The 19,813-nt window shown below is 39.8% G+C and overlaps 1 protein-coding gene across 2 annotated transcripts in view; it reads left to right on the top strand.

Annotated features, from left to right (window-relative positions):
* Nucleotides 1-11,511: 11,511 nt before the first annotated feature.
* Nucleotides 11,512-19,813, top strand: part of NRK (Nik related kinase) — a 125,930-nt gene continuing 117,628 nt past the window's right edge. For both annotated transcript variants that reach the window (XM_040264978.1, XM_040264977.1), the window contains exons 1-2: nucleotides 11,512-11,856; nucleotides 19,132-19,197. In XM_040264978.1, coding sequence (XP_040120912.1) covers nucleotides 11,800-11,856; nucleotides 19,132-19,197 — 123 coding nt within the window. In that variant the 5' untranslated portion in view covers nucleotides 11,512-11,799. The remainder of the gene's footprint in view (nucleotides 11,857-19,131; nucleotides 19,198-19,813) is intronic.

Raw genomic sequence — 19,813 nt, 5'->3', positions numbered from 1 at the left:
ATTGTACACAAGAAACTGAAATAATATTTAAGTCAATTATTTAAAAAGTTAGGAAAAATAATGTAAAAGAATATCCTTTGTTATGGGTTTGCTTAGGTTTGTAAGAGCATGCTGAATTGTGTCGTAAATATAAATACTCTTAACTCATGGAGAGTGAGACTGCAAAGGTGAAGATGGAACTATTATGCTTTACTCTTCAGTTCAGTTCAGTCACTCAGTAATGTCCTACTCTTTTTCGTGACCCCATGGACTGCAGCACACCGGGCTTCCCTGTCCATCACCAACCCCCAGAGCTTGCTCAAACGCATGCCCATCGAGTCGGTGATGCCATCCAACCATCTCATCCTTTGTCATCCTCTTCTCCTCCTGCCTTCAATCTTTCCCAGCATCAGGGCCTTTTCCAATGAGTCAGTTCTTCACATCAGGTGGCCAAAGTATTGGAGTTTCAGCTTCAGTATCAGTCCTTCCAGTGAATATTCAGGATTGACTTCCTTTAGGATGGACTGGTTGAATCTCCTTGCAGTACAAGAGACTCTCAAGAGTCTTCTCCAACACCACAGTTCAAAAGCATCAATTCTTTGGTGCTCAGCTTTCTTTATATTCCAACTCTCACATCCAAACATGATTACCAGAAAAACCATAGCTTTTACTAGACGGACCATTGTCAGCAAAGTAATGTCTCTGCTTTTTAATATGCTATCTAAGTTGGTCATAGCTTTTCTTCCAAGGAGCAAGCATCTTTTTTAATTTCATGGCTGCAGTCACCATCTGCAGTGATTTTGGAGCACCTAAAATAAAGTCTCTCACTGTTTCCATTGTTTTCCCATCTATTTGCCATAAAGTAATGGGACCAGATGCCATGATCTTAGTATTCTCAATGTTGAGGTTTTTTTTTTTTTTCAATGTTGAGTTTTAAGCCAACTTTTTCACTCTCCTCTTTCACTTTCATCAAGAGGCTCTTTAGTTCTTCTTCATTTTCTGCCATAAGGGTGGTGTCATTTGCATATCTGAGGCTATTGATATTTCTCCTGGAAACCTTGATTCCAGCTTGTGCTTCATCCAGCCTGGCATTTCGCATGATGTACTCTGCATATAAGTTAAATAAGCTGGGTGACGATATATAGCCTTGATGTACTTCTTTCCCAATGTGGAACCAAACTGTTGTTCCATGTCCTGTTCTAACTGTTGCTTCTTGGCCTGCATACAGATTTCTCAGGAGGCAGGTCAGGTGGTCTGGTATTCCCATCTCCTTCAGAATTTTTCAGAGTTTGTTGTGATCCACACAGTCAAAGTCTTTGGCATAGTTAATAAAGTTGAAATAGATGCTCTTCTGGAACTCTCTTGCTTTTTTGATGATCCAGTGGATGTTGGCAATGCTTTACTCTATATACCACTATTTCATAGTTTTACTGTTACCTTCATTTCACAATAAATGTTTTTAGTTTCATAATTTTAATGAAATATGTTTTTCCTCTAGATTTGCATTTTGCTGACTTCTATGAAGTTGAGCAAGTTTTTGAATATTTATTGGTTACTTATATTTCTTCTTCTGTTAATTGCTTATTCCTAACTTTTTCCCATTTTTCCATAAGGGAGATTTTTTTCCTCTATCAATTCTCAGTAGCTTCTTGTCTATTAGTGAACTTAAGAATTTGTTGGTCATATATATTGCAAACATTTTTCCAGGTCCATTGACTTATTTTAGTTTTTATGTGGTCAAAGCTCTAAGCATTTTCCTGAAGCTCTTGAGATGGTAAGTTAGAACTATTAGCTTTGATGTATATAAAATATTAAGTGAAATAAAGCAAGGTGCTGAGTGATATGTACAGTATAATCTTCCCTTCTCATTTAAAAAATAGAGAAAAATACATTATGTTTGCATATATTTTTATGAGCAAAGATGAAAGCATGGAAATATAAAACCCAGACTGTTAACACTGATTATCTCAGTGGTGTAAGATGGGAGGAGAAGTGATTATTAACTTCTTCTTTACACATCTCTGTATTACTTGACTTGTTACAGCAAGTATGTATGGTTATTGAAAAGGAAAAAAATACTGAAGAATACTATCATTGTGCTTTCAGTATCCTCCTTGGATGAGAATGTATATCATGTAGGTCATGTACACTCTCACAGATTCCTCTTGGAAGCTCTACAAGAGGAATAATTGGTTGGATTTGTTCCCTAAATTATGGGTAGGAAAGTAGCATAGTCACAAATTTCCAGAAGTAACACACTACGCCTCCAAGACACATACACACATCCTAACCTTAAAGACCCTCCTTAATGTTTGAACACCACAAAGAAAAAAACAGAAGAAATGGAAATAGATATTTGCAGATTGTGATGAGAGTGCACTTGGTGTGGTATCCCCTAGGATCAGAAGGATGCTAAAGGGAGAGGGAAGGAGTGGTGGCAATGTTTGCATTGCTTGGCACTTGTTCCACATATAAAAATAGCTGGTTATGTCTTTGCATTCTAACCAAGTGTAGCATTTGTTCTGTGACTTTATATAAAATGTAGTTTCATGGGTGTGACTTAAGGATAGTACATGTCCCTAAGTTGGAAACAGAATAGCAATGTCTTCTGAGTGAATAGCCAGAGACCACAACATATAGAGGCAAAGAACTATAGTTGCAGTTTCTCCAAATTGAAAAGGATATAGAGTTGCTTTAGTTCAATCTATCTTCTAATCCATGAGTTCTTTGTACAAATTCAGGGCAGATGATCATGTAGTCTCTACTTAAAATATTTCCAGTTAGAGAGATTACTTTCCTTTATAAAGCAGCTAATTATTTACAGTGATAACTATTAGAATATTGTTTAAATTGCTATATGTTTTACCTTTTGGAACATATCCATTGATTCTCCTTTATTATGACTTCCCATTAAAAATATGTAAGGATAGCTACTCCATCCCCCTGAGTCTTCTTAAAAGGCTGTACATCACCAGTCCCTCAACCTTTCCAAATGTCATAATTTCTAAAGTAGTCACCATTATTCACTTTCCCTAGCTTGGAGACTATTTAATTTGCTTAAATGTAATATTCTGAAATAATCAGCCTCCATCAGGTGTATTTACGTGGGTACAATTAAGAAAACTGTCCTTGATTTGGTTATCTTACTGGTCCTTCTGGTATCACTGCAATACTAGATTAACATTACCTTTTAAAGTTTGGTTTTTCATTCCTTCTTCTTATGGAATAATTTGCTTTTCAAACCAAGACGTAAAAATTCACACTTATATCTGTAAAATGTCATCTGGTTGGTTTAGACTAATTCTAGGCTCTTGAACGGAGAAGGCAATGGCATCCCACTCCAATATTCTTGTCTGGAAAAACCCATGGACGGAGGAGCCTGTAGGCTGCAGTCCATGGGGTCGTGAAGAGTCAGACACGACTGAGCGACTTCACTTTCACTTTTCACTTTCGTGCATTGGAGAAGGAAATAGCAACCCACTCCAGTGTTCTTGCCTGGAGAATCCCAGGGACGGGGGGAGCCTGGTGGGCTGCCGTCTATGGGGTCGCACAGAGTCAGACACGACTGAAGCGACTTAGCAGCAGCAGCAGCAGCAGGAGGCTCTTGAACAGTCTGATTCTCTTTAGAACTGATATTATGCTCTAGCCCATGCCCAGAGGGAATGCCATAAGGAAAATCAAGAGAAACAAGGCAGCCAAAAGCCTGCAGGAACTGGCCTTCATTTGAGCGTATTCTTCGCTTCACTTCAGTTTACCCCCTGCCTCCCTTTCCTAACCCCCTGTTCATTCATCATTCTAGCTTCCTGGCAGCTCCAGTCTCATCTCTAGTTTTATCTTCTCAGCTTTTCTGCTTCATTGCCTCCCAAACTATGCCCAATTTATTGCTTGTCTTCTCTACCCTATTCTGACCTTGGAACTCTTTCCTTTGAACTAAACCTAAAGACTACCTATGTCTCAGCCCAATCACTGCCTTTACTCTACTCCCTCCTTACTCGACCTTGGAGTGGCAGGCCTAAGAAAAATGCTATCAACCTACAGATTAATAATTCTTTACAGTTTGGGTTCATCAACAAAAGGTACATGCATGTCTTTCGTGTTGTCACCTACAGCATTGATAAATAAGCTGAGTACAGAGACAAGGACAGAAACTCTGTATCACATTCTCTTTAGAGTTTCTGTCCTTAAGATTCTATTTATTTTTCCACTAAATTTTAACAAACCTTACTTCTTAAATCATAGAGAGCTGCACTGTCCAGTATAGTGGCCTTTAACAACTGTATAATTTTAACTTATTCACTGTGTAAATTATGCACTGTATAAACAAATTTAAAGTTACCTTAATTAAAACTAAATAAAATTAAGAATCCCGTTCCCAAGTTGTAACAGCCGCATTTCAAGTAATTAGCCACATGTTTCTAGAGGCTATCATCCTTAACAGTGCAAATATAGAACATTTTATCACCGCAGAAGTTCTATGGGATAGTGCTACTCTGGAATGTATATTTCATTATGCTCAGCATAACCTTATATCACTATCACAAGTTCTCTTCAGTTTGCTATTGATTCATCAGTCAACTGTTTTGTTCATCTAATCATGCCTTTCTGTGCTTTTTCCAGCCCACATTTGTCTATCTTGTGTAAGATGATATTATAAGATTCTTTGCTGACATACACACTGACTATAGGAGTAACCTCATCTACTTGGTGAACAACTCATTTGATCAGTTATTTACTGCTTTACAACAATCCATCCCCCAAGTTTAGTGGTGTAAAAATATAACCTTTTCTTATCTCTCATGTTTTCTATGGGTCATGAATTTAGGAGTGGCTTAGCTCACAGTCTGTCATGAATTTGCAATCAGATGTTACCCATGAGTGTTATCATCTTAAAGCTTGAATGGGGCTACAAAATTCACTTCCAAAGTGACTCATTACACAAGTGGCAAGATGGTATTAAATGTTGTCCTCAGTTTTTCTGCATGTAGTCTCACCACAGAGCTGCTTCACTGTCTTCAAACCCTGGCAAATGGCTTCCACCAGAGCAAGCAATCTGAGACCTAGATAGAAGCTTCAATGTCTTTTATGACCTAGCTTTATAAAGCATATATTATCACCTCATCCATATTCCATTGGCCACAGAGGCCAGCCCTCATCAATTGTGGGAGGACACCATATATGAATGACACCATCATGAATGACAAGATGCCTGGTTCACTGAGGGGTACCTAGAAGGCTGATGTCACAAAATGGAATACGTTCAAAATAGAATATGAGCTGGTTTGTCACAGAGCCTTATCAACGTATCCCTGCTCCTGGGGACTACGTCTTGCTGCTGCAGCTGCTGCTAAGTCGCTTCAGTCGTGTCCGACTCTGTGCGACCCCATAGACGGCAGCCCATCGGGCTCCCCCATCCCTGGGATTCTCCAGGCAAGAACACTGGAGTGGGTTGCCATTTCCTTCTCCAATGCATGAAAGTGAAAAGGGAAAGTAAAGTTGCTCAGTCGTGTCCGACTCCTAGCGACCCCATGGACTGCAGCCCACCAGGCTCCTCCGTCCATGGGATTTTCCAGGCAAGAGCACTGGAGTGGGGTGCCATTGCCTTCTCCGGGGGACTACCTCTTAGGAGCCATCTATATAATAATCTGTGAGAATTCCCCTAGAACCAACATCAAGTTTTCTTGCCTGGGAAATCCCATGGACAGAGGAGCCTGGCAGGCTACAATCCATAAGGTCACAAACAGCTGGACACAACTTAGCTGGACACAACTTAGCGACTAAACAACAACAACAGTAGTCTGTAAAACCTATTTTTTTGTTCTGTTTTGAAAATTGGAATTTTGTCTGTTTTCAAATTTGCAACACTTCTTTCGTATTCCAAAGATCACCACAACCACATATGCAGGGTTTTTAATTTTTTTTTTTTTTAGTTTTTCATTTTTCTGAGCCTAGAGCTTTGTCCCTAAGTGCAACAGGTCAGTGCCCTCCCTCCATCAATTTTCTCTCTTATCCTACACTATTGTGTAGTGTATCACAATATTTTTTGTTGAAGTAATATTCTCTCAGAACATTCTTGATTCTGTGTGTATTTGTACATGTATGTGTTGCTCTGTACAAGACAGAACCATGAACAAGAATCCCACTTCTCGAGATATAAATTAAAAGATAAAAGAACAAAAGAATAAGGAGAGAGAACCATGTATGCAAGTGTTTTCTTAAAGCTTATCATTATAGAAAATAGTGTACATCAAATTGTTATCAACTAGATGGAGGAGATTATGGTGGTAGAATGTGATGTGATAGAGAAGGTAGAGACTGTTATCTTTTTTTGCATTCAACTTTGAGTTGTTTGACATTCAAATGCATTGATATTTTCTAATATTATACTATAAAACATTAAAAATATGCTCACTATCATTATTATTTCTTTCCCTAGTGGCAGTGCTGTGATCTAGATTCAGGAAAATAGTGACTATTTATTTCCAGTCATTAGTTTGTAGCATACTCTCATAATGATACCATTTCCATTTTCTCTTTCTTTTTAATTTTCAATCAAAAGGATATCCATTCTACTTAAGTAATGTATTCCTTTTTATGTAGATGTTTAAATTCTTCAACTTCAGTGTTATTTCTCTTTTCTTTCATTTTTCTCTCTTTTCAAAATGCACACTCTACTTGTGGATTGCTAGTTGCAGCTCATTTTGTAAGTCTCGGAGATTTTCACACACACGCACGCATGAGTATACTTCAACTTTACTATGGTCTCTATACATTATGCATTCAGGGCCAAATCCAAGTTCTGTTGGATCCGAAGCTTTTATTATTTGGGGTGCCCACTTCAAAACAGAGTATAAAATTGCCAATACAGAATTACTAGTACCACTCCCAGGTCCTTAGAAGTACATGTGAAGTGTCTTGAAGCATAAGCCTCCTTACCATCACAGTAAATGTATTCCTCTGTGCTTCTGCTGAGTGAGGCAAGCTGGCTAGCCTGAAGCTGCTGGGTTGGGAATTCCAGGACTAGAATGGAATGGCCTTCAATGAGTGGAAAGAATGGGGGAAAAGGAAGTCCCATGGCTAACTTCAGAAATTCATCTGACTTTTGGTTTTAATTTCCCTGTTTTAGTTCTCTTTATAAAACAATTGTCTTTTTTTTAGAGTAGCATTCCAGTTTTCAATAGCGACAAGACCCATGTTCAGCCAGGATCAGATTTCCAGGGCCCCATTTTAGAAACAAGCATAGCTCAAATCATGCCGAGCTTAAGAGCATTCCACGACAAGTAACAGAAGCTTTGCAAACTATGGTCAGAAGGCACATTTCATGACCTTTAGCCTGAGAAACATCAGTGTTTTTTTTTTTTTTTTTGCTTTGTCCTCAGAGGAGTGAAACATAGGAAAAATCCAAAGAATCAGTGGCAAAATTGTTGGGGACTATAGCAGAAATCCTACAGTTTCAAAATTGTCTCCAAAGAAAAGAAAACCTTAAGCAGGTTCTTTAGCCCGATGGTTCCCAAAGGAGGTTCCTCGTTCAGAAAGGAATCCCTCAGACTCTCAAAAGGTAGGCTGCCCCAGCCGGCTCACAAGTATACTGGGAAATATTGGACCTTGAGTTTTTACAATTACAAATGTACAAAGTGTCTTTTCAAGAAGATTGCTATGTAACCTTACTCGTAGGCAGCAAACTTGTCTTAACAGAAGTTTACAAGATTTATGTTTTCATACCCAAGGTGTCAAAGTAGAAGAAAAACAATAAATGGCAGACTGTTTTGTGTGCTTAAATGCTTAGTAAATTTCATTTTAAAGTGCCTATTAAGATATATGTTGCCAATTATAAATGTATAAGTGAAAAAAAGAAGGAAAAGCAGCCTAGACTGTTTTGGATCTGTATTTTTCATAACACACACATGCTTGTCAGTGTAATTTCTCTAGCTTATGGTAGTTAGCAATTTACATGAAAAAAATGAATATGCAATTCTTTGTTATACAGAGATGAAAGCAATGATATTGGAGTTTCCTTTTTTTTTTTTTTTTTCTAAAAAGGCATCACTGGATGCCCAGAGGTGAGGTGCTATCAAGTGCCAAAGAGTAGAGAGATGCACACTGGCCCTCTGGAAGATCAAACCCATACCCTTGGCGCCATGTCTGCAGTACTCGTACCAACTGAGCTAACTGGCTGTAACCTTGCCATTTAGCATCTCAGGTCAGCTAAGTACGATTGCTTACAAACACAGCCTCCTACAAGTCTCCACTGAATAAGGTTTGTTCTCGGCCAAAAAATCTCTCTGGAAGGAATAAGAATGGATTTTAATATTTTGCAAGCATTGAAAATTGCTGGATTTTTTTCCTCTGGAAGTTTCTTAAGCTTGAAATCCATGGTTTTTCCCTATGAGGTGATCCACTTGGTAATCTCTGCTCAGGCAGGTCACTTGGGCTATAGCTGGGCTCCATTTCTTTTTATAAAGCCCTTGTTATTTCTGTTAGGAGGGCTTGAAGGCTGAAAAGGGGGAAAGGGGAACTGGATAGCTCAGGGGCCTAACTAATGTCATCTGATCTCACTTACCCTGAAGCTTTTTTGAATTTGGCTCCTCTTCACACAGTCTCAAAATATGCACTGACCCTTCAACAGTCATTGACAAGTGGGTTCTGGAGTCAGACAGCCTGAATTGGAAGCCAGATTCCTCCGATTACTAGCTGTGAGGCTTTAGGAAAGTTACTCCATCTCTCTGTGCCTCAACTTCCCTGCCTATGAGACAGAGATCATTTAAAAGCTGGAAGAATTTTTGACAAAATTAAATGAGATAACATACACAAAACCAGAATACTTATTCCAGAACACTTATTCCAGTATATAACATATACTCAATAAATATTAGCTATTAAAAACAACCACCAAAAGTCACAAAAGGCACAGGGCTTTAAGATAACAAAATGGATTGGAGGAGAAAAGGATGGAATATATACAGGAAATAATGTATTGGCAGAGAAATGATTTCTGGGTAGAAGACAGTCTGACAAGTTTCTAGACTCTGGATTGACTGGGCTTATTTTTGTGCAGTTTGAGGTCAGGAAAGAAAGAGAGAAAAAACCACTTTGGAAGGGGGAAGGGGAAGTGATGGTTGTGGGGTGAGGGGAAAAGAAACCCTGAAGGTGGAAAACAAGTGCCCTACTTCAGGATTTGTCTCAGCCTCATGCTCAGGGACCATCTATTTGCCTTCTGGTCAGCTAGCCAGGCTGACCTTACCCAAGCTGGCCACAAAAATTCCCATAATGCCAGCTTACAAGGCAAAGTTTCCAAGGTCTTCCATGACTCCTTTTTCCTTGAAAATAATAATAACTTTAAAAAATGTGTAGATTCTCTGTCAAGTTCTGGTCAAACACCTAGCTTCCCCTCCCCCCACCACGGGGGTCCCACCAGGCGATGTGGCTAATCCCTATGGAGTCATGAAGCCGCTAGCCTCCCACGGAGCCCTGCAACTAGAGCCCAATGATCTAGCCTGGATTCTTTTGCCTGGTCTGGACTTGTCCCCATAGACAGGCTAAAACAGTCTCTGCCATCGGGGGCTACAGGGCATTTCCCTACACCCTACAGTCAGCCAAACACGTTGTTTAAAAAAAAAAAAAGTCTCAACACTTCTTCCCTTTAGCAAAGATTTCTCTTTAGATATCCTTTAAATGTTGTATTTCTTGACTCTGTTTCTTGATTTCTAAAAACTAGTTATGTATTAAAAAGTGTAACTTTCTATTAACTAGCTCACTTACCCAGCTCTAGTTATGAAATATTATTTTCAGATTAATATTCAGAGAGCTCTAGAAGAGTTTTACCGATCATACAGGAATTCTTAAACTGTTAAAAAGAGCAAGAGTTTGTGCGGTGGAGTTGTCAAGATTTGAATTTTTGGAAAATATAATTTGCTTGGTTTACATCATATTTGAATTAACACGAAAATTCGATCCAGAACAACTGAATCTCTTTTGGGGGGAAGGCAGTAGTTGGTTTTCCCCGCACCCGTTCACAGAGAGTTTTCTTTATTTAGCGAGACCGGGTTCCTCAGATAGACTGGAGATTACAGAACTCACTGAGGCTCGGAGGTTAAGGAATGTAAAGGGGTCAAACTCGGAAATTGAAGCAGACACGAAATAAACAAAATCCACCAATATATAAAGAAAATAATAACAAAAGTGAAAGGCGTGGGTCAGAAATAGTGAGCTCCAGGTCTATGGGAAAAATTATTACTTAAATCCTTCTAGAGGAGGTAGAATTTTTTCTTTCCTTCTTTCTTTTCTTTTTCTTTTTCTTTCTTTCTTTCTTTCTTTCTTTCTTTTTTTGCTTAAAAAAGAAAGAAACCGGAAACAAACCCCCTACATCACGTTCGGAGCGAGGGTGCTCAACGTGGTCGATGAGCTAGGGGAAGTAAGCAGCTTTGGGACGTTTTCTAAAGTGTTCCTCGCAGTGCAAGAGCTTAGAATGCGGTTAGTTTTAGACACCGGCTCCCTTTTCCCGTAAACTCTTCAAGAGGTGTCTTAGTTCTCCAAGTTAAAGCGCCTTTGTCAGATTCTTTTAAACCGTGTATTGGACCTCCTGCGCCTTCTGGGGAAACGGAGGCGAACAGTCTGAGCGCCCGGAAATGTTTTGCAAGGAAGGAGCGAATGAATGAAACCCGGCCAGAGAGCTGAAGACAGGGAGGGACGCAGGAACTTTCTCTGAGCTTTGCGAACGCGGCGAACTGCAAACTTAAGACCCGGGTTAACCAAAGCTTCAGAGACTCAGACTCTTTTAACTCCCAGCACCTGTGAACAGGTGCGGTTCCGACTGAGCAGCCCGGGCCTGGTACCAACTAGCCCAGGACTAGGAGAGATGTAATCCACCTCGAGGGGACTTCGCAGCGGTGCAGTCCACGCTGCGCTGCCTTCGGCTTCTGGCCTCGAAGGCCAAGCTGCGGTAGCCCTGCGGCGCACTTGATGTTCTCTACCGGCCCCGCCCGCACCGGAGACTCGCCTAGGTCGGATCCTTAACCCAGTGGTAAGTTATTTCCTTATCTCGCTTGATGGGTCTTTGCAACAAATGGAGCAGTAGAATCAGAGCAGAAAGAGAAGGCAGACAACTAGAAAAGTCTCAAGTGTTTCGTGGAGAGTTGAGGGCGCGGGCTGTTTGGACTGTGGTAGGGCTGTGGGGCCCAGACTGGGAGCGGCGCGGAGCGGGACCAGTTTTCCGGGGCTGGCAGCTGCCTCGAAAAAGTTTCCTGTGGAACACCCGCCGGCGGGGGCGGCGGGTGCAGCGGCGGGCGTAGGAGGGGGCGGGAGGGGGCTGCAGGGCAGGGGCCGGGCGCCGGGGCCGGCTAGCAAACCGTTATAGTCCTTCAGCACCTCCCTCGGTCACTGGCCCCCTCGCCCGCCTCCCCGGCGCTCGGTTGCCCACCTGGCGACGTGACGCTGCACCAATCCCCTTCGAGCTGCTCCCCGGCCCCCTCCCCTTGCACCGCCCCCCTCCCCACCCTGAAAGAGGCGCACCCTGCCCCGGCAGACGCTGCGCTCTCGCCCGCGGAGCACCCTTCTCGCTCCGTGGTCTCCGGGACGGTCGCTCGGACTCTTCTCTCGCCTTAGCCAGACTCGCTTTCCCGCCTCTCAAACTCCAGCTTCCCTCCACGCCTCGCTCGTTTCCCTCCACTTTCCCCTCCTCTTTCTCCCACGCCGCCAGCCCTGATTCCCCGTTCCTTTCCCCGGCCCTCTCCCTTCCCCTCTCTGCGTCGGACTTCTGTAGCTTCCACCTCGGACTCCCGCGAGCGTGCCTGGCCTAGTCGCCCGCTCTGGTTCCCCTTCGAAGCCATGGCGGGACCTGGAGGTTGGAGGGACAAGGAAGTCACGGATCTAGGCCACTTGCCGGTGAGTAGAGGACGCCCGTCGACCCCCTCAGCCCCAAGGGGTGTCTTCTCCGAGTTCTGAGCATCCAGGGAGGGGACCGATGTCCCGGAGCCTGGCTTGGCCAGAACTTCCAGGAGACCGCGAGTGCGGGAGGGAACCCCCAAGAATGGGCTTTGGGGAGGGCGCCCCTCTGGGCACCCGAGTCGCTCCAAACTCACGGAAGGCGAAGGGCCAAGTTTAGAGGGGGGTGGTGGAGAGAGGTGGCAGTGGACTGGTGCGAGCCACGAACAGCGGGACCTTTTCCCAGTGTGGCCTCTTTGGTCTAGTGGCGCTCGGGTTCTTGTCCTAGCGGGGGCCCAAGGAGAGCGACGACGCGTGGCTTCCTGAGAGCCCTCCTCTGTCACCTCGCTGCCCCGTCGTTTGCTGCTGCTTTTGCCAGAAGGGATGCCCACTCTCGGCTTGACCTTTCCTTCTAGGTGACAGCGGGCCAGAAAATCCAACCGTTGCCATCTCGCTTTCTAATAGCACTTTCCAAAACCTTATTCTGCCAGGGCACTAATTACGTTTTAGTATTGCGGGAGCTAAAGAACTCGACGGCTTGGGGAAGAAGTGAATTCTTCACACCCCAATTTGTGTTTAAATGGTATTGCGCTCAGTTGCTAATCACTTGCTAACTTTTTCTCGTGGTTTTCGTTTGTGGATTCCCCTTTTCCCAAATTGCCCAGCTCTCCTCCGGAGTTGTAATTGATTGGTGAGCTATTATCACTGTCGTAGTAGGCTTAATTTTTTTTTTTTAGCAGCGCCGTTTATTTCATTGGCATCTGGTTTCTGGCAGATGTTGGATCCCACCCAAATCCGTTTTTCAAGTTCCTTTTTAGACTGGCATTTCACTCGCACCCTCTTGAATGTAAAGGGTCCCTGGATTCTCTGAAAGGCAATAAGCATGCACCCATGTTGGAAAGATGGCCAAGCAAGTGTATAGTTCAGGGCAGTGGCCTGCTTGCTTTGGTAAAATCTAAATATTAACCTTGAGGTTATAGAACTATTCAAAGTATCACTGCCTTAATTGTATACATATTTACATTTAAATATTGTCTTATTGATGATGGCAGACTCCGCTTCCCCTCAAACACTGGGCATTCTCCAAGCTTCACCTTTACAATTTGACACTAAAATAATGTGGAGGAGGAGAGGATGCACATGGGTAACATTTTAGCAAATTGTTCTCAGCCTTTTTAAAAGGGAGCCTCAATATAAACATGTGGAATTACAGATGCATTGTGGTTATTGATGCAGCTTCATAAAATAAACTCACAGAATTTTTAAAAGTATTCTCCCACTTGGTGTATACATGACATTTCTGGAATATGGAGGCCTCAATTGGTGGTTTCCTTTCTGAACAGCACTTTCATATTGTGACTAGATTTGCTCCCAAGTGTAAAACCAACGAATAAAATGTTACCCTCCTCCAACATCATCTGTGTATTGTGGAGGAAAGCAGAAAAAAAAAAAGGCAAACTAGGGTAAGTAAGGAAACCGCACATAGATAGGCCAGCTGAAATAAACTCTTTTGAAAAGTGACTAAAGGCAGGAATGGGAAAGACTTCCTGGAAATGATAGAGCAAGGAATCCCAAAAGCAAGGAGGAAAAGGAGAAGGGGTTTGATTGCCACAAAAAATAGGGGAAAATGGCTCAGACTAACTGACCCAGTCATGGCCTGGGAAACAAGAACTTGGTGAGGGCCGAGATGATAAAGGGAAAGGCTGCAGTTTAGTGAAATACTCGTTTTCTGGGTGTTGGTGGAGAAAGATGAGGGTAGTTTTTAATGCAGGTGCGGGAAGAAGATACAAAAAACCTCAGGGCACTATGTTTGGCTCATTTTACAGACTTTATGAAAATCTCATTAAGTCCTCAGCTTCTAACAGTTTCTAAATTTCTGTTATATAGGAGCCATTTTATATCATGGAGATCTTCACCATGTGAGCAAATTATGCCTAAGTCTCCCTTTGAATATCCATCCAGGTCTAAACCCTAACAAATCAAGTGGAAGAAGAGCACCCCCTTTAGAATTTCTTTCTTTTTTTTTTTTTTTTTTACATAAAATTTTTAGAGATGTGAGAAGTTCACTGTTGCTTTGGTCACTGAGGTATAGATTAGTGATTTCTTTGCATTTGACTTATGTCCTAAAGTTGGTGAAGAAATAAGAGTAAATAAAGAGGTCAAGAGATATCTAAGTTACCTGTTAGGAAGTTTGCATTTTGGTGCAAAATAGACATGATAAAGCAAGCAAAGAAACCTGCGTACACTGAGATCCCTGGTGATAATTATCCTCAATAGGATGTATATGAGATTTAAAAAGTTGGCATTTGTCAACACTAAGTATACCAACATGGCAAAAGCCAGATAATGAGAGGGGATTCAGACGTTAGAGTTTCATACTGAGCAAAAAAGAATCATGCAGAGTATAGAATATTTAAATACAGGTATAGCTTAAAATTGATATATTATGTCCGTTTCAGGGCTGGCCAGCTAAATGACCACAAGACAAGGAACTTTGAGAGAAGTCAGGCTGGCTGTGAAAACTGTGATTTAAAGAAAGTGGTAGAAGTTTATTTGACACTTTTGATATTAGATATTTTTTAAAACCTAAAATAGTAAGCAACAATGAAAGCTGTGTAAACGGGGAGAGAGGAGGGGAACTGTACATTTTTTGCATAATTCCCTAAAGTTAGAGACATAAAATGAGAGAGTGAACATAAGAATCAAAGAACAAGAGGTAGGTAAACTACATCTTCTTTCTTAATTAATAGGTTACTATCATTTTTTCATTTTCGCTAACTATTGAATAAATATTTCCTACAGGTGAAAAACAGAAAATACAGAGATTTGTGGTTTGTGCTTCCTTTTTTGAAAAAAGAATTGCAAAAGCCTTATGTTTTATATATATAAAACATTATATGTAGGTGTGTGTTTGTGTGTGTGTGTATATATATATATATATTTGTAACCTGTGTGTGTTTCACATTGCCTGCCAACAGCAATACCTGGGGATATATATCTATATGTATACATACATATAGAGATATATATATATATGTTTTTTCCCTGGTATACATATGTCACTCCATCCTTGCAACTGGAAACTATTTCTTCATCTCCAAATCTGGCATGTCTTTCACTCTGATAGTCCCTTTGCCTTCTGTGCCCAATATGGTAATGACATTCCTCACGACTGTGGCCTTGGTATTTGACACTGCCATGTGTAGTCCTAATCTATATTGGGGTCAGGATTAGACAGGCCTGGAGGACAGTAGTGGCAGAGGCGATCTGAAATAGTACATGATCCAAAAAACCATATTTGAATTATATTAGGTTTAGATTTAAATATAAACTGCCGGCTCTCCCAGTCTTCCACCACCCTGGGTGGAAGACCAAGCCTACCTTCCACGCTCAGTCATGAGAACCTTTCACTTTCTCAAATCCCTTAGCCTCCTATTTGGAATCAGTCTTACCTTCTAGTCCACAAGGATTGAAATATTCGGCATATACTCCATTAGGTATTCTAGAGCGTCACCTCAACACAGCGTTGTACTTCAGCCAGTGTTCTCAGTCACCTGCCCCGTATCTAGAGCAGCAGGTTTTATGTTAGTGCACCAGAACATTTCTCAAGAATGAGCTTGGAGCCCATCCGCAGAAACGCTGTTTTCATATTTCCATGGTTGGGAATCTGTATTTTTAACAAGAATCCCCAGGTGAGTCTCATGTTGGGAGAGTCTGTGCCGTCCAGTTTGAGAAACACTGGTCTAGAGGAAGAGATTGTCCTTTTTAAATTTCCACGTGAATTGTGAAGCCCACTTGTCCAAATATCTCTGAAACTTACTGACACTTATTTTGTTATATCTGCCATTTTCAGTTTCTCTATCCATAAACTATTTTCTTAAAGTTACTATTTCTAATATTTGAAACAAAAGAACAATAGCCTATGGTATTCCTTCTAGGTACTTGCAATCTCTTTTCTTTCTTTAGCTAACTACTAGAATATGTTCTGTGTTTTTCGTTTACTGCCCTAAATCTGAAATGTATTGCTACCTGTGTTGACCTTTATCATTTCCCCTTTGTTCTTAATTTCTGCTGTATTTGGTTCTGTAGATCTGTCTCTGCGTCTCTCCCATGACCGGCAAACACTGCCTTCTAGTGGTTCTTTTTCTCCCTGTTACCCTTAACCCCAGCCCTTAATAAAAGTACCCATCAACGTGATCATTTTCTTACCTCTTTTTGAATTCAGAAGACAGAAATATCTCCCTAAAATTCTAGATTTCAGGGGGCAAACAGACTAGGACTTTTAAATTGCAGGAGTTTTCTAGACACGTAGAAAAATATAACAAAGTATAGAGTATTTGCCCAACATTTTACGATTCAAAATGTTTTAAAAATTAGACTTTCAGTACTACCTTTGGAGGAAAACTTTCACAAATTAAGGTTTCTTGTTAACTATTTTTTTTTTAACCAAATGGAACACCGAAGTATATACTGAACCACCGAATATTCTCTAAATTAATATAACAGTCATAAATATAAAGATCTTTCCTCTTCTGGTTTTCTTATCTGTAAATAGCAGGGCAGAGGAGAGGACCAAGTAATCATAAAGACCCTGCTAGTGAGAATCTTTCAATTTCACAGTCACCAAAAAAAAAAAGTTGACTTCTCAGTACTTCCTCCCTTGGGAGCCTAGAATAAACTTTCTCTGACTATAATTCAGTGGAAAATTTGATATAAAAAATTGTGTAATGTTATCCTAGTCATTAGCATAGACCCCTCCTCTTTTTGCCCAGTTTGATAGTCATTTAGTTTTGAAAGATTAATATGGAGACAGAAACAAAAATCTTGTATAAAACTAATGAAAAAAATACTCTTAGAATAAATGAATACTAGATTTAGCTTCCATTAAGAACAGAAGAAAACGTTTTTGAAACCTTTAAGTATGAGCATGAGGAGAATGAATTTAAGATGTTTCAGTCATTTGTGATCAGGAAGAAATTTCTGAACAATATGAATATAGATAAAATAAGGCCTCCAAGAATTGCACAGGCATGTTATTCTCCCGTTTGTTTCCTTAGTGTCTTTTTTGAGTAAATAGATACTTGAGTTCAAGTATGAGTACAGTACTTACATTATTGAGGGCTAGAAAAGGAATTAAAGAAATTAAAGACTGTGTTCAAAGATTTGGAAATAAACATGTTCAGATAATGCAGTAATTCTCTGATATATGGTATCTTTTCTTTTTTTTAAGCTAAAATGCAGCCTCAACTATACAAAGAATGGTTTACCAATAAGAACCAGCTAACATAGTTGATTCTTTTGATCAATGACTAGAGACTATTTCTCCAGAATTAATAATGTCTCATATAAATTCCGCAAAGATCTCCTTTAAACAAATATGTTAAATTGATAAGCTCTTCAAGCCGAACCTTAGGAAATTCTTTGTTGGCTTTTTCACATAATTTTTCAATGAATTATAACAACAATGATATGGTTATTATCAAAACCCACTATACCTCTCTTTTTACTTTTATTATATTCTCAAAATTATAATTTAAAAAACTTTGAATTTCTGGGAGTGTTTCCGAGAACTGTTTTCCTACAATGATATTGTGCATATTGTAGCACTGATTTTAATGAGAATTTTAAGAAAGTAGCCTGCTAGCAATTGTCATATCAGTGCATTGGAAGCAGCTGGATTTTCGAATGTCAGAATCTGATTTTTTTTTCCAAAGAATTTTAGAGCTAGGAAGTCACCTAACACAGCACCTTTATTTTATATATATGAAAACTGAATCCCAGAGAGAGTAAGTAACTTACACAAAGTCATATAGTTAATTAAAGGCAGAACTGGGGCTAAACTTTAAGTCTCCTGACTCTGTCCAGGTGAATATTTGTTGATTAAAGTAATCCCAGAGGTGTGCCATTTTCCTATGACAGTTTTGCTAGATTACACAAATATCACACCAGTTTAAAGGAGTCTATAATTTCAGTCATATACATTGCATTTGTTCAATAGTTTTTCTGTTTATCTCATATTTGTCACAGTGATAAAAATATTTTCAAACAAGGTTACATGAAGTTTGTGTATGTAAAATGTGCTTTCTATAAAGCTTGTGAATTTCCAAGAATTTGCCAATGCTCTAGTTACTTTGCGTGTAAACTGGCATCTACTCATATTTCATGCATGTTTTGCCAAAATAGCATAATAAGCTGCTAGGATAAAAGTTTAAGTAGTGATAAAATTCAAGAAACCATGTTTTGTGGTGAAGAGGAAATTAATATCAATATTTTAAGGTAAGAAAATAATGTTTAAGGATGAATGCGGAAACCTCAGGAACCTGTTGATAAACATGTTGTATTTTGTCTTCTATGATGTCACATTTAAGGTTAAGACACAGACTGTATCAACAGTGAATTTGTGCCATGAAAACATATTCAGCTGATGTACAGATTAACTTAAAAACAAACAAAAGCAACTCTTGTCTTTTTTTTAAATGATACTCTTTTATTGCCATGATCTTGTTTTGTTATTCATATTTAGAAGCAATGTTCTTCTTAAGAAGTGTGTGTTTGTGTGTGTGTGTGTGTGTGTTAGTTGCCCAGTCATGTCCGTCTCTTTGCAACCCCATGGACTGTAGCCTGCCAGGCTCCTATGTCCACAGGCAAAAATACTGGAGTGTGTTGTCATTTCCTTCTCCAAGGGATCTTCGCGACCCAGAGGTCCAACCCAGGTCTCCGACATTGCAGGTAGATTCTTTACTGACTTGAGTCACCAGGGAAATTGCTATTATGTAAATAAACAATTTAGACTTTATAGCCAATATCTACTCATCATTATATATCTACTCAATATTACCATTACTGTATGGTAACCTTTCTGCCTTTCTGGTTAGCACTCAAATGATGGATATGAAAAGAGTTTTCATTGCAAGTAAATGAATTTCTTTCTACTTCTAATAGTATTTCTAGTTAAATTATGAATATGCCTCACCTAGACATGATTGTACCAATTTCACAGTTTTATGATAATCAATTGTACAACTATTTAATGTTCACACAATTGCTTTTTAAAAAAAAAATAGTACACTCAGTCCAGGGAGATTGTGATAACTGTATTCTTTTGGTAAATAACACTTAGGTTCTTCCCATGGAAATTCTAAGGGAACAAGGCAGACTGAAAATAGCATTCTATACAGTTCAATGCTTAGCTGTTTTTCCAAGAAAATTCAGATGTTTTATTGTACATTTTTGCAGGATCCAACTGGAATATTCTCACTGGATAAAACCATTGGCCTTGGTACTTACGGCAGAATCTATTTGGTAAGTGGACTTACATTATGTTTTCATTCTGCATTTTCAATGACAACAGTGATTGCAAGTCAAAACCCTACACTGCAAATCAAATAATGCCAAAGCATATTTCACTTTGAGAGAACAATCAAATTAAGCTAACTTAATTTGTGACAACTGTGAGAATTATTATGAAAGAAATGGATTAGAAAGCTATAGTGAACCAACCAACAAAACCTAAGATCTAAACATTATTAGCAGAAAGTTAATAAAATTGCCAAAGGAAAAGGGAACTAACTCAAATAATATGTACTCAAATAAAAAATCACTTGTTTTATATTGTATATCCATACTATTCTGGTTACCCGCATTCAACTTTTAAGCTGAATGTTGCAAAAGTTTCCATAGCATTCTATATCATCCTGTATACATGAATATGCATATGTATTTGATAGTTTACCAAATAATCTAACAAGAAAATCTATGCATTTGTTCAATGATTTTTATATACCACAAAGTATATGACAGACACTGTGATAGACTTTGGAGATAAACTGGTGAACAAAACAGATAGTTCGTGCTCTTCTAGAGTTTATGAACTAGAAATGTATAAGTGATTAAATGTGTGTGTCTGGGAGGGTTGGAG

Source organism: Oryx dammah, unplaced genomic scaffold (assembly GCF_014754425.2).
Source record: "Oryx dammah isolate SB20612 unplaced genomic scaffold, SCBI_Odam_1.1 HiC_scaffold_23, whole genome shotgun sequence".
In the NCBI taxonomy this organism is placed as follows: domain Eukaryota; kingdom Metazoa; phylum Chordata; class Mammalia; order Artiodactyla; family Bovidae; genus Oryx; species Oryx dammah.
This window is presented reverse-complemented; position numbering and strand designations above follow the sequence as displayed.